Source organism: Rattus norvegicus, chromosome 15 (assembly GCF_036323735.1).
Source record: "Rattus norvegicus strain BN/NHsdMcwi chromosome 15, GRCr8, whole genome shotgun sequence".
Taxonomy (NCBI): Eukaryota; Metazoa; Chordata; class Mammalia; order Rodentia; family Muridae; genus Rattus; species Rattus norvegicus.
In genome coordinates, this window is record NC_086033.1 from 14,827,104 (window position 1) to 14,841,823 (window position 14,720).

At 41.4% G+C, this 14,720-nt stretch overlaps 1 protein-coding gene across 16 annotated transcripts in view; it reads left to right on the forward strand.

The window, feature by feature from the left end:
- Cadps (calcium dependent secretion activator) overlaps positions 1-14,720 on the forward strand; it is a 454,141-nt gene that overhangs the window by 108,026 nt on the left and 331,395 nt on the right. For all 16 annotated transcript variants that reach the window (XM_039093071.2, XM_063274046.1, XM_039093064.2 and 13 more), the window contains exon 3: positions 2,649-2,981. In XM_039093071.2, the coding sequence (XP_038948999.1) occupies positions 2,649-2,981 (333 nt within the window). The remainder of the gene's footprint in view (positions 1-2,648; positions 2,982-14,720) is intronic.

Sequence of the window (14,720 nt, forward strand, 5' to 3'; positions counted from 1 at the left end):
ACATGCACATATGTACATACATACATACACACATACAGCATACACACATACACAGTGTGTAAGTTAGACATTGACACTGACCTCAGGTGTCATCCTCAATATCTCTTCAACTTATATTTAGAAACACCATCTCTCAGAACTTGGACATTTGGCCAGGCTGACTGGCCAGTGAGCTTCAGGGCTCCTCCTGTCTTCATGATGCACATCACCACACCCAGTTTTTTTGCATGACTACTAGGGGTCAAACTCAAGTCCTCATGCTTATGTATCACGTGCTTCACTGACTGAGCCAACTCACCAGCTCCCTATTCTTTGAGACCTTGGCCTAGATGTGAGGTTCTTAATCCGTCGGGTTGAGCACACCATCATTAAGCAGTGCAGGCTCCTAAATGAACTCTAGATCTTGAAGCTTGCGTCCGACCTAAAGAGTGTTTGATATGTTTCCTCTAGTTGACTTAAGAATTAACTCTCACATCTAGCTGAGCTGTAGGTTCCAGGCCATCAGAACATGCCATGGTCTTCACCCAGAAAGACAAACCCTCAAGCCTCTTTTCTAAATCACTTCATTAAACGAACAGTAAATGGAGGCCATGTTGGGAACATGATTTCCACCCAGTATGACTTTGTCAGGATGCACAAGGCCACCTGCTTTCCACCAAGGCACCAGGCAATATAGCCTTTCAGAGCTTGTAAGGCAAATGCTGGCTGCTGGCAGGGGGATGAGTATTTGATTGGCCTCTGGAGAACCTTTAGACACGTTTTGGAGCATGGCCAGGACACAGCTCCAAAGTGTCAGGTTTTTCCCTCTCTCTGAATACAAAGCGTTAGTACCAGCACCTTGAATTACACTCACTGTGTGCGAGCTTATGTGAGCTTCCAGGTGTGAACAGTGGAGCAAGAGAAAACTGTCCTTAGTAAGTGATGACCTCCAAGGGCTCAGGCAGGAAAGCTGGAAGGTCCTCTGCTTGGCAGAAGAACCCAAAGGGGAGGAGGAATTGGAGTGGAGTTAAAAGGCCATGCGAATGCTGAGGAGATGGATTAAAAGGTAAATGTGCTTGCTGCACAAGCATGAGGACCTGAGTTCAAATCCTCAGATTCCATGTGGAAAGCTAAGTGTTAGCTGTGTATGCATCTGTAGCTTCCTCACTATAGGAACACAGAGACAACAGCAATACTGGGGCTTGCTGCCTGCCAGCGTAACTCTGGGTTAAGCAACAGTCTCTGCCTGTCTCAAAAAACATGGTGGAAGCTATCAAGCAAGACAAGTCTTCCCTGGGTTCTGAGTCTGCACCAGAGTCATACATACCTGTGTACATATACCACATACACACACCATGTACACACTTATGGGTCTATGGACTTTCTTTCTCTTCCCTACCCTTCCTCATTCTCTTTGTCCACATTTGTCTGTGACTAGACACTATAATAAGGCAGTGATAGTTATGAGGGACAATTCCCTACCCCTCTCTGAAAATCTTGATTTCCCATCTACCAACATGTGGCCCATAGGTCCTGTGTGAATGAGGACAACTATGAAGGCAGCCCGATGCCGAATAATAAGCTTACTGAAAACTAGAACTTTTGGGGTCTTTTTTTTTTGACTGTACTGTTCTTGTGCTTTTGTAGATGACAGGATCATGTTGCAATGACAAAATGTTGTACACGCCTTTCATTGTAGACAGAACCTAACAGCTACATTATTCCTGATCACTTACAGATATCACATGCTGTCTAGAGACTGGATAGACTGCGAGGAGCATAGATACACGTCTTGCACATGTAGAATTGCATGTCAGTCAAGGAGACAGAAAACTAGCACATATTTTCCTGATACTAAATTTCAGTCATGATTAGTATCCTTTAGAGAATAAATGCGATGCCTGTAGTGGTTGACATTTAAGTGCTGTATGCTAGATACTTAATGACAATAATAACAACCCAGGAGGCATTTAGGGATCCAGGGACCTTTGTAAGAGCTCTTTTCAAATGACTCACTTAATTAAAACAACCTGTATAGAATTAAGTATTACCCTATTTTATAGGCAGGAAAACTAACATTTCAAAGAGGTTCATTTACCGTAGTTTATACAGCTACTGGGCCACAGAAGAAGAGGAAAATTCAGCCAGTCTAACTATAGCCTATGCTCTTTCTGTGCCTTTCACAAGATCAATCCCTGGGGCCATTTTGTAAGCTCAGTAGTTCTCCTTTCGCCTGTAGTCTTGACTTTTCACAGTTTTATTTAGACTGAAGGTATTAAATGAAAAATTCCAGAGTTAAGCAATTCACACACTTTAAATAGCTCTTATTAGAATGCACCGCTGTAATTGGGTTCTTACTGGAAAGTCTTCAAGCAGAATAAGTACCACAGTGCAAGTAATAGACGCTAATCCGTGTGATTTCAGGCACTCAGTGGGGGTCTTGAGACACACCCCCTCAAGTAATGGAGCTACTGTACTATTTTTATTCTTGATTTAAGATTTGGGCACTGAAGGGTGAATGAAAGGGGCCTGTCTAGAATCACACAGCACGGACCAGTAAGGGGAAAGTTACCCACTCTGTCACACTCCATGGTACATATGAAGGATGCTGTCCAGGAGAGTGGCACCTCCATAGCTAACCCCATCTTTCTTGGCCATCCCTTCCTCAGGTGTTTCTCAAGAGTGACCGTGTGGCCCGCATGGTACAGAGTGGGGGCTGCTCAGCCAACGACTCTCGGGAGGTCTTCAAGAAACACATCGAGAAGAGGGTACGCAGCCTACCTGAGATTGATGGCCTCAGCAAGGAGACTGTGCTAAGCTCCTGGATGGCTAAGTTTGACGCCATCTACCGTGGTGAGGAGGACCCCAGGAAGCAGCAAGCCCGGATGACAGCCAGTGCAGCTTCTGAGTTGATTCTGAGCAAGGAACAGCTCTATGAGATGTTCCAGAACATTCTTGGGATCAAGAAATTTGAACATCAACTCCTATATAATGCGTGTCAGGTAAGTGCCTCTTCTTTAGTCCTTTAGAGATATGGACTTTATGGAGCCCATTATGACTTTCACAGGCCACTTCTTGTTGGGAAGACATTAAAAATTATTTTATAAATGTGCTGATGAAAGATTGACAGTTTTGAACACTAGATTGTAATTGTGTTTTTATCAAATGTTAAAAGACACGGAAACATTTATGTGAGCCCTTAAGTGGGCTCATGAACTCTAGACCTGGCCTCATTGTGGCTGAGGGGTGAGTAGGCCCTGTGAGCATGGCGTGACCTTGCTGTATTAAAAACAGCAAACAGTCAACAGCATGACTTTATGACAAAGACAGTTCTGTCTTTAAGTGGATAATGTGTGCAGGGTAAGGCATTCCTATGTCTCTAGCTAAGAACAGAGCGAAACTCGAAGGCTCAGTTTCCAGAGTGATTGACAAAGAAATCCTGTTCGAGTTTGTGTTGAATCACGGTCTGATTCTCTCATACCATGAATCTCTGAGAGCATCAGAATTAGAGATGGGCCTTGGGTTCTACTTGGTCCCACCCCCAAATAGACCTCAATTTTCCTGGATGGAGCTTTAGACAGCAAGTTATTGGGGGATTGTGATTTCCTACTTACCAATCTAGTGCTATTCATTCACTCAACAAATATTCATTGAGTTTACTTTACGAGGCTTTGAGCTATTTTGTGTGTGACACTTGAGTTCTCATTTATGATACACCTTCTGGCTGCGTCCCTCGAGATTCAACCTGGGGCCAGCCTAGGACCTTGAATGTCAAACAAGGACATCCCTTTCTGGTAATGCTGTCCATTCTTCCCAGGAGCTGTCAAAGTCCCTCAACCTTGCTCTAGTTACCCTGGATCAATTCCAGGCCCTGTAGCAATTTGAACAGAGACACTAATAGATTAGCCAAGAGTGACCCTTGTTCAAACTCACAGGGACTAAGGAAAACTCTCTTCTGGACTCTCACTAGCTTTGAGGCCTTGGGGATTTGTGACCCTTCCCATGGTAATTTGAAATTATGAGCTAAATGTTGATTGTGAAGATGTGCACTTTATCCAGTAATAGTTAAAGGACACATCCCATTGTAAAAGTTTTCATTAGCTGGTGCTATGATGAAAATGGCAGAAAGAAGAAATGAGTTGTTGATCCTTATCTTTAAAAGGAAGCATTGGGCTTGGTTTTTCCATTTTTCCATTTGAGCTTTTCTATGCTTCTAAACTTTTTGTCCTAAGTTTATATTTATTTTATAGATCAAACAAATAGCAAGAATTCCCAGCAAATAAATAGTGAAAATACAGAGGAGAGAAAATGACCATCTGAACCACTTTCTAGTTTCTTGCTATTAACATTATATCTTTCTGCCATTGCCACATACAAGGTTTCCTGGTATGATAATTTGATGTCTTACCATAATCTACTCAGATTCACTTGCCTCTTAGCAATATTTTCCCTAAGGAGTAATACTTGTGAAATCCTAACCTTGTCATACTAGGGCTCTTCTCTGTTTTGTTTTAATACACACATTAAAGTGAAACACAGCTGCTAAAACAGAAACCCGTGATCACTATGCCTTCTTAGGACATTCACCGATCTGAGGATGCACAAGATCAGCCAAAACAGCCAGTGCTTTGACATATCAAGAGTTGGGGCCTATCTCTAATGCCACCCCTAAAATAAAGCCACACTGACCAGAGCAGCTTTCATCTAATGTGTACCTAAGGTGACCACAAAGAAGAGAGAGCATATACCCTTCCCTCCAGCTGCCTGCTAGAGTGCATATAGACAGGCAAGAGAGGATGCTGGACTCTGCCAAGCCCTGTTACTAGAAGTCACAGATGAGAGATTCAAATCCCTCTCAGAATATACTCCACTTTGTGCCAAAGCACAAGAATGAGGATATGGACACATAATCACGTTGCTTTCATCCTGACCTACTGACATTTTTATTGTTTAGTTTAACATTTTCTATGCCTTTGTGCTCTTACAAGACAAATAACACCTACATGCTTGCAAAGCGCAAACTATACATAGCATTTTCTTCTTATGCATAACACATCCTAGAGGCCGGAAGCTCTAATCTATTTGGGGGAGCTGTTTTCTGCAAGTTTGAGTGATGTCCCTTTCTAAGAAGCAGCCAGTGACTGCCATTCTTCTCTCAAAGGAGAGGAGGAATTTATAAAGAAAGAACAACCATATCAGTTCTGAATCAGTTGACTGTTGTAACATGTGTTGTCTCTCAAAACACACAAAGAAAGCAAGGAGCCTTCAAAATAATCTGTGTATGAAGTGTCTAAGGGGTACATTTTTGTTTGAGAATGTGTGGATTGACATCAGAAAAAATTGCTCATAGCCCACCTAATATCCCTTATAATTCCATTGGCAACCCATTATATTGTCAGCATTGTTTCCAGTTTCAGAGTACTAGGAAAACAGTCATCTGATTATTTGAGTTGAATTCCAGGGCTAACTGGCAAATGCAAGGTGATCCCTCTGAGACCCATTGTTCCATGTATTAAATGAGTAGAAGACCATCCCACTCCCCCTCTTCATGAAATCCAAGGCTGCTGCTGGTCATAATGACACAGTACTAAAAGTATTGTGAAAATACACCTACTCTCCCCTGCCTCTCATTTGTTGTCAATGTCGTGCCCAGTTGAGCAATCACTTGCTGCTGCCTACACTTGAGTTTAACATCACAAGTTACCCTGAATTACATCCCTCTAGAGTGCGTGAACGTTTCTCTTGAAAGCACATTGCAGAGTCTGGGAAGATGGTTCCATCAGTACGGTGCATCCTACAGAAGCATGCAAATGAATCACACATCAGGTATGCAATTATGACCCGTGCAGTGGGCAGGTAGAGACAAAAGGACCCCTGGAACTCACTGGCAGACCAATCTAACCTAAGTGTCCCAAATCCCAATGAGAGACCTTGTCTCAAACAACACGGCAGGTAGCACTTGAGGAAAGACACCAAAGTTGACCTCCTACAGCCATATGGATACACACATACACACACACACACACACACACACACACACACACACACACACCTCAAATACTCGTACACATGCATATGTACATCTTCTCTCTTTCTCTCTCTCTCTCTCTCTTTCCCTCTCCCCCTCTCTCTCGCTCTTCCTCTCTCTCACTCTCTCTCACTCTCGCTCTTCCTCTCTCTCTCTCTCTCTCTCTCTCTCTCTCTCTCTCTCTCTCTCTCTCTCTCTTTCTCTCTCCCCCCCCACCATGGAGTTAAGAATATGTCAGCTAATGTTGAAGCGATATGGATGAGTAAGGAGAGATGTTTCCGTTGGCTTTAATTCTGATACTTGAATAATGCCACACTGATGATATGCTGACAGGGGCCTTCAGCAGCAGCGTGTCTTTGATCTTCTCCAGAGTCACGATCTGTGCCCAGTGGACAGTGACAATAACATCCATGCCCCCCCCCACTGTCAAGAGGTGACATTGGTCATCTGTAAATTTCTAGAAAGTTTTTGGATAAATCTGGAAGACTTGGATAGAGGCAATCTATAGATACCTTTACATGTCTAATACTGAGTCCACTAAAGAATTTTAAAACAATCTATAGATACCTTTATATTGCTAATACTGGGTTTACAATAGAATTCTAATAGAGAAATCTGTAGCTACCTTTACATTTCTAATACCGAGTTCTTCATCAGTATAGAATTCTAACTCTTAACGTTTCTCTCCCTTTCCATCAAACCATCATGCCTTTGATGATGTAGTTTGTCTTATTACTGTCTGCCATGGACTTGATTAACACTTGGCAGCTTTTCACATAGTTTATTAGACTCTGAAGAGAAACCTCAGTTACCAGGCTTTCAGCTGTGACCCAGATTGCAGGGTTGTATCATACCTCATTACAAAGCCCTTAATCTCCACATAACAGCGTAGCTTTTTCCTGGGTCACAAGTTCCCTAAGTTGTATTGGCTGAAAATTTGTTTCTTAGTGCTGATTCTGTTTCTTAACCACTACTTTTAGCCCTGTAACAACAATAAAGTTCTTTGTATATAATGGTCTTACAATAAATAACCATTGGGATATTCTGAAATTGTGGAATATCGACAGTTGTAATGGTCATCCAGTAATGCCCTTTAGAAACATACCTCCATTACTTATGCATTCTCTCAGCAGATTTTAAAGCATCTGATGTGATCTTAGCATCATGTGTAGTGGTCTGGGGACAATACACAGATTCTTACATTGCCCCAGGATGAACCATGGCATAACTCCATATAGCCTTCTATGCCCACCCCACCCATCCTCATAACTTTATACGTGTCATTGTGCCTGAATTTTATGTTTGTGCTATGTTGGTGCATAAAAATGCCCACATATTTAGCAGGTTCAAAGAATACTCATTTGTTATTATCCATTATTAAAAGTCAGATTTTTTTTTCTACGTCAGAAATCCAGGCACCTCTCGTCGGATTCTCTGTATAGGGTCTCACAAGACCAGAATGAAGGCATCAGATGGATTTTCTCATCTGGAGGCTCAGCAGGAAGTAATCCACCTCTGAGCTCTTTCACATTGCCAGCAGGACTCGTGTCCTTGAGGCTATACTCAGAATGATCAATAGAGAGATGCTCAGCTGTTCCTAACCCCTGGGTTTCAAACATCTTTTAAAGGGGATTAAGTCAGTCACCAAGGTCAATCGCCTTTAAATTCAAGTGATTAAGACTTTGATATCTGAAAAAAAATGTTTCATTCTTGCCATGGAACATTGATTAGAAGCAAGTTAGTAGGTCTATCTGTGGTGGTAGGAGGGATTATCGCAAGGCATTTGTCATTCTGGGTCATCCTAAGGTTGGTATGTGTTATTCCTGGGACTAGTTCGTTCCTCCTCGTTGGTGTGCAATTTAAAGCAAACTCTCACTGACCAGCCTGATAAACAGAGCCCTTCTGAGCACTTCAATACCTTCTGGCACCATACTCTCATTTGTTTATGTGTGTCTGTTCCTTCCCTTCCTCTGAAGACATTATTATGCAACCCCAAGTAGACAGCTTTGTAAAAAGAGGTACACAATTCAAACATGTACAGAAGATTAATCATGAAGAAATTTATTCTAGAACAATCCTCTGATAAGCATAGCATTTTACCACTTACTATTGATGAATGAAAATTGCAGGCTAAGGGGATAGGCATGATTATTTTTACCCCCCCAAAAAAATTAAATCTTGGCTCGATACTTGTTACTCCTAGACAAAACATCACCAACATTTATCAGAACTGATCAATATTTTGATTTATAATCACCAGTGCTGAGAACACTGCTTTGCATAAATATGCATAAAAATGTCTGAAATGTGTTTGGGGCCATTTCAGAGAGCTAGGAGTTCTGTCCTGCCCACAGGCAAATTTACTTAATAGGTTTTGGGAAACTCAAGACAGACACAGACTGGTTTTGAAAAGCAAACATGTTAACATGCTAAGAACCAAAGAGGAGGGATGGCAAACAAAGAGCATGCGAGCTCTGTTTTCTGTAATTAAACTGAGATGTTCCTATAGAGATCAGGAAACTCTGTATGTGAAAGCACTGTAGTTTGTGACTTACATCAGTTCTGAACTAGAGCCAAGGTGTCTCAGGCAGCATTCGTTAGCACTTTATAGCATGATGGTGTGTTTGGCCCAAAGTTGACATGTTAAATATTAAGAATGAAGGCTAAAAGTAAGATGCATGATACAATGGGCAGGTGCTACAATAAACCCATTGGATGGTCATACATTCATTTTTAATTCACTTTTTGGCTTTCTGTATTCAGGACCTTTTATTCTTGTTAAGCTTTTTTCTACTGCTCCCTACATTCAGCCACAAGTCCTTTTACGTGGCGTCATGACTCATACTTTGAGAACCCAAGACATGCTCTAGATGATTTGAGATCAAGAGCCACACGTTTTACATTCATCACTATGTAGCCAACATCTGACTATGGAGCCAATGCCCAACTCAAGTAAATGCTCAGTTATTTCCAATGGACTCCTAAGTACAGAAGCCCTGGTGTGCTTCAACATCTGTGTGACACAGGGTGTTCGTTTGCTCCCTTCTTCCTGGTCACGCAAAGGACAATAATGGACAAGATCTGGGACGGTCAATCTCAGTTGCCAACCTCATGAAATATAGAGTCCCCTGGGAATGAAGCCTCTGGAAGGCCTCTGAGAGACTCTCTTCCTTAGGTTAACAGAGGTAAAAATGTCTGCCCACTGTGGGTAGCACTATTCTTTTGTTTAGGATACTAGATTGTATGACAAGGAGAAAATAAAATAAAATAAGCATCATTTCTCTCTCTTCTCCCTGGCTGAGAATGAAATGGGACAAGTTAGTCCAGGCCCCTGATGCCCTTGCTTCCCTACCATGATAAACCTCAGACTGTCGGTCAGCATGAAGCTTTCCACTTTAAATTGCATTTGTCAAGATATTTTATCACAGTGACAGAAAAGTTAAACATGCCCCATATCAGTTGTTTTTCTGATACAGGGATAAAATCCCATATCAACAAGCAACTAATAAAAGAAAGAGTTTATCTTGGCTTACAGATCCAGAGAGGTAAGCATTCATCATGGCAGGAAGGCATGGCAACAGAACCAGAAACTTGAGAGATCATATCCTCAACGCATAAAGCAGAGAATAAAATGGAAGTGGGGTGAGGCTATGAACCCTCAAAACCTGCCCTCAGTGATTCACTTCCTTCAGCAATCCATACCCCCCCCCAACAATCCTACCTAATAGGGACCAAGTATTCAAATACATGAGACTGTACGGGACAAGTTCTAATTCAAACCGTTGCAAGACCAGTTGATATGTGACATCAATCCACCTGCCAGCATGGTTTTATAGCATGATATCAACCAAAGGGCCACAGTGTTCTAGGAATGTACTTTCCCTCTGGTCACATTTAACCTGCCTCTCTCATTACCTGGTTGATCAAAGAGAGACAAAAATTAAATGTTGTCTTTCTGCAACCGTGCACTGCCTCTAGCAGTTGATGGCTGTGGGATGGACTTCAGAGCATTAAATGAGTTTGTTTATCACATGTGCTTTAGTTTTGACCAAAAGAACTTAAAGAGCTTAAGATGCAGCATATGAGGAAATTGTACTCAATTTGTGGGGACAAAGTTCAAGACACTGCAGATGTGGAGACTGAGAGTAATATCTAATTTCCAAGGGCTCACTGTGATTTTTCATATTTCGCCTTGATTGCTCCTAGAATACACATTCAAATATTGTCATTGTACCTGCTGTTTCCAAGACACTAATAGCAGTAGAATATTGAATTTGGAAGTCAGTAGGTATCCTGCCTGCAATCAGCAAGAAACTGAGTGTTTTCCCTGCAGCCTTCCAGACTGCCACAGACATCCCATCACTCTCTTCTCTGTCTCCAAAATGGAACCCGAAGTGTGCTGGCTTCCTCAGTCCCTTCTCAAGCACAGAAGAACAGAACTGTAATCAGAGGTGTTAAGGAAATGTAGCTTCAGAAAAGACATAGCAATGTTTTCCTACTTTATATGTGTTTTTCAAAATGATGATGACTCTTACATAACCAACCCCCCCACACACACACAGTCCTGCAAATTAAGACGAGTCATCTGCCTTCTGATATGTCTCATTCAGCCTAGACTCCCTACAGTCATTTTTGCCTCCTGAGATTTTTAGAAGCTTAGTCAAATAATCTAATATACTGATAGAACTTTCTGGTTTAGCCTTTTTCTTTAAACCCTTTTGTAACTCTGAATAAAATTATTTTTATTATTTATTTATTTATTTATTTATTTATTTTCTAGAGGGTGATTAATTCTATATTAGTCATTCAATGTGTGGAAGCATTCAGTCAGTAGAGGCTTTGTGATCTGCCTGCTTCCCTACCTCCAGATTGAACAGTAATAACTGCCAAATATTTAGCATTTACTCTGTGAATGTGTGTGTGTATTCATTTGTTTACATGTGTTCCTGCTTCTCTATACGTGCCCCATGAATATGCAATATCTACAGAAGCTCAGAAGAAGTAATCATATCTCTTAGAGCTGGAGTGGTGAGCTGTTTGATGTGGGTACTGGGAACCAACCAGGTCCTCTACAAGAGCAGCAGGTCATCTTTACAATTGATCCTGTCTCCAGCACCTGTAAGGAAAATATTTCAATAAAGAAGCTAGAGCTTGAGTCAGAGTAAAGAGAGAAAGAGGGAGGCAGGGAGAGAGGGAGAGAGGAAGAGAGGAGAGAGGGAGAACGAAGAAAGAGAGAGAATGGGGTAGGGATTGGGTTGAATCACTTGTCCAAGGTCATCAACCATGTAGCAAAGCTAGAATTTAAAAGCAAGATTGCATGGTTTTCCTCTCTAGCTGAACTGGTTGAAAATATTGAGATACCCTTTCCAAAGAAAGTTTAATGATATTTCTTTACACCAGAAAGATAGGCATTTATGAGTCTTCCTAGGTTTTTCATAAGATAAGAGAGAGTTTTTTGCTCTTCTTTTGCTAAAAAATTTTGCATTAAATAAGCTGAGAGCAATTCTGTGTTTTGGTTAATTATGCCTGCAGTAGATATTTATTTAATGCAGTGGCAATGGGGCAGTGGGAGGCTACATGTCTTGCAGACCTCAGAAAATGACATGGTTTAGTTGCTGGTGGAGCCCCGCTGAGCAGGAGCTGGTCAGGAAATGAATGGGTGAGGAGAATGTTTGAGTTGAATGAAAACAAACTATGTGAGATGTTAGTTATCTTTCCTGCCCAATGGTATACAAAAGATAGAAGAAATTGTACTATAAATATAGTGTGGTTGGTTGAATAATCGGTCTCAGCTTTTTCCTTGACCTGAATTAAGTTTCAATACCCAGCCATGGCTCACGAGCTTTTGAACAGACCTCTCTACTTCTTGTCTTTCATGCTCATTCTCACTTCTGCTTTGTTAATGAGCTATCGGTGGACTTATGGAGCAAATGGCTTGAAATGTCTTGGTGCCAATTCCTATACTTTGATGATTTTCCTAAAACTCATACTCTAATAATTTCTGCCTCTAGCTTGGGCCTCAATGTAAGATATATAAAATTAAAGTAACTTAGCCTACAGGCTAGAACCAAGCCAACCCAGCCCATACCTTGAATTGTGTAGCCATCCGTACTCTAGATGAGCAGAGCCCTAGCCAACTAAAAGCTCATGGACATGATAATAAAAAGTTTATATAAGCCACTGAATTACAGATAGTTTACTGTCCATCATTATTGTGACAATAGTGAACATAAAAAGCATAAAATATGTCTATGCTGTGAGCACCAGAAGGCCGAGGTGTAGCTCTAACCGTAATGGGGTTCTTGTTAATTATTGACCTCTCTTCCCCGTGGTAACTGCCTTTTCCAAGAATTGCTCATTTTCCTCACTACTCTGTATTCAACCTGGAGTGTCAAGCTGTAAACTATATTTGTTTTTGCTTCCTCGTGTTATAGCTGTTGTGTTAATGTTAAAGGGCGTTCTCTATGAACTTGGAATAAAGAACATAGGCTGCAGGATTTGAAGATTTGAGAGTTGAAGATTGGTGGCTTTCCTCATCATCCACAAGTGAGCATGAAAGCCGCTTAGATTAGAGAACTTGACATGTGACCAGAATGGAGTCCCTATTTATCAGAGGCAAGCAGCAAAGCTTATCAGCAAACCCTATCCTCTATAGGGATATTTTTGCTTTTGCTATTGTACATATGTTCCTATTAGTCAGCCAGCTCTTTATAATTACCCAATCTCAATAGCATAGCCCAGCATCTCAAAACAAAGTGTGAGCTACACTCACGGATCTTCAAGTGATCCAGCTGGTTCTCGTCACTACTGCACTCGCAAATCTTTCTTTGGCTGTGGGTTTGGAGGGAACTCTGCTCTATTTGGGGATCACATATCCATCCATGGTGTGATCTAGCATGACTTCTGCTGTAGGGACTCCACATGCTGGATTTCTTCACCTGGACGCTGAACAAATTCCTAAATGAAAGAGTAGACACATTCAGAGCCTCCTGAGGTCTCATTCAGAACTGCCCCAGTGTCACCCCACCATGTCCTGTTGGTATAGGAAATTACAAAGATAGCCAAGCTCCAAAGATTAGAAAAGCAGGTTTCCTTCTCTTGACTGTGTAAATCTGTAAAGCTGTATATGGCTAGGAACAGAAGAAAAAATGGTTGCCACTATGAAATCTGCCATAATTCCTCAGGCCATGAATGTTGATAACATCCCCTAGTATACAGTTGTCACCAAGGCACTGGTTTCAGGACACTATGCAGTTATAAAACCATGCATATGCTCAAGCCTCTCATGTAAAAATGGCATAGTATTAAAATGTAACCCATACATATATTTCATTATACTTTATATCACTTATGATAGCTCATGGCATATAAATGCTCTTTAAGCTGCTGTTAGACTGTGTTGTTAGGAAATCATACCAAAGACAATGGTTTACTTAATGCAGATATTTTGTTCTAGTATTCCCATTCTGTGGTTGATTGAATCCATAGGTACAGAACATGTAGTAACAGGGGACCAACTATATATGCTCCACTCATTTCACCGACTTCTGCTAGTAAGCAAGTAATATTTTAGAAAATAATCTTTTTATTGCTCCAACACAAATGCTAAAAGGTGAGGAACAACCCTATAAATGGCAAAGAATTACCATCTGTCAGCCACCGTTTTCTCTTGAGGAAAAGAAGTTGAAATTCTTAAATGAGGAGGTCCTTTTTATTTTATTTTGTATTTTATGTATATTTGTGTTTTGCCAGCACATGTGTCTATGTACCATACCTGGTATACATGGAGGCCAGAAGAAGGCAATAGATTCCCTAGAACTGGATTTTAGTTTGTTGTGAGCTGCCATGTGGGTATGAAGGAACAAACTTAATTCCTCCGTAGGAGTAGCCAGTGTTCTTACCCACTGAGCCATCAGCCCTCCAGCCCCTATAAGGAAGTGTTGTTCCCAGAGAAGTACTAGGAAAGTACTTGGTTTTTTTTTTTAATAAAAGACAAGGCCCATCACTGGAACTGTCAGAATGGAGAGACTGCTTAGTATCATCTCAAGTGTACTTCAGAGAACATATTCTTTCCTTTTTGTCACTGAGAGGCATTTTCCACATTATGATATTATTTTGAGATAAGGATACATGGCTTCCCTGTCTTAAAATACTGGCTTGCTTATAGGAAACCAGGAAGTCCTCATGGAGACCAGACATGAGAGGGACATTAGGTATGTAGACTGTACACTACATGGCTATAAAACTGCATCTATCCATGCACGATGCTTGCTCTCACAAAATTGCTGCTCAATGCACAAGACAAGAAAAAAATAAAGTCAACAAGTATCATGTCCTGTAAAGAGAGAGAAGGGCTGTAGAGAAGGGTGTAGTCAAGCAAGAGGACAAAGGGAAATGGTACTACTTGTTATTATGTGGGCAAGGTGTCTCTAGGGTTTGACTCCTATGCTAGGGTGGAAAGTTCTAGCAGAAGGGAAGCAGCTTTTGATGAAAGAAAATACATGGCATGCTGGGGACAAAGATCAGTGATAGAGTGCATGTCTGTCACATGTCTGACCCTGAATTCAATCCTGAGAACCACACACACAGGGAAAAGATAGGAAAGCAAAGAATAAGGGAAGGGATGAGACATGGGAAGGGAGAAAGGCAGGGAGGGAGGGAGGAGAGAGAGAGAGGGAGGGAGGGAGGGAGGGAGGAAGGAAGGAAGGAAGGA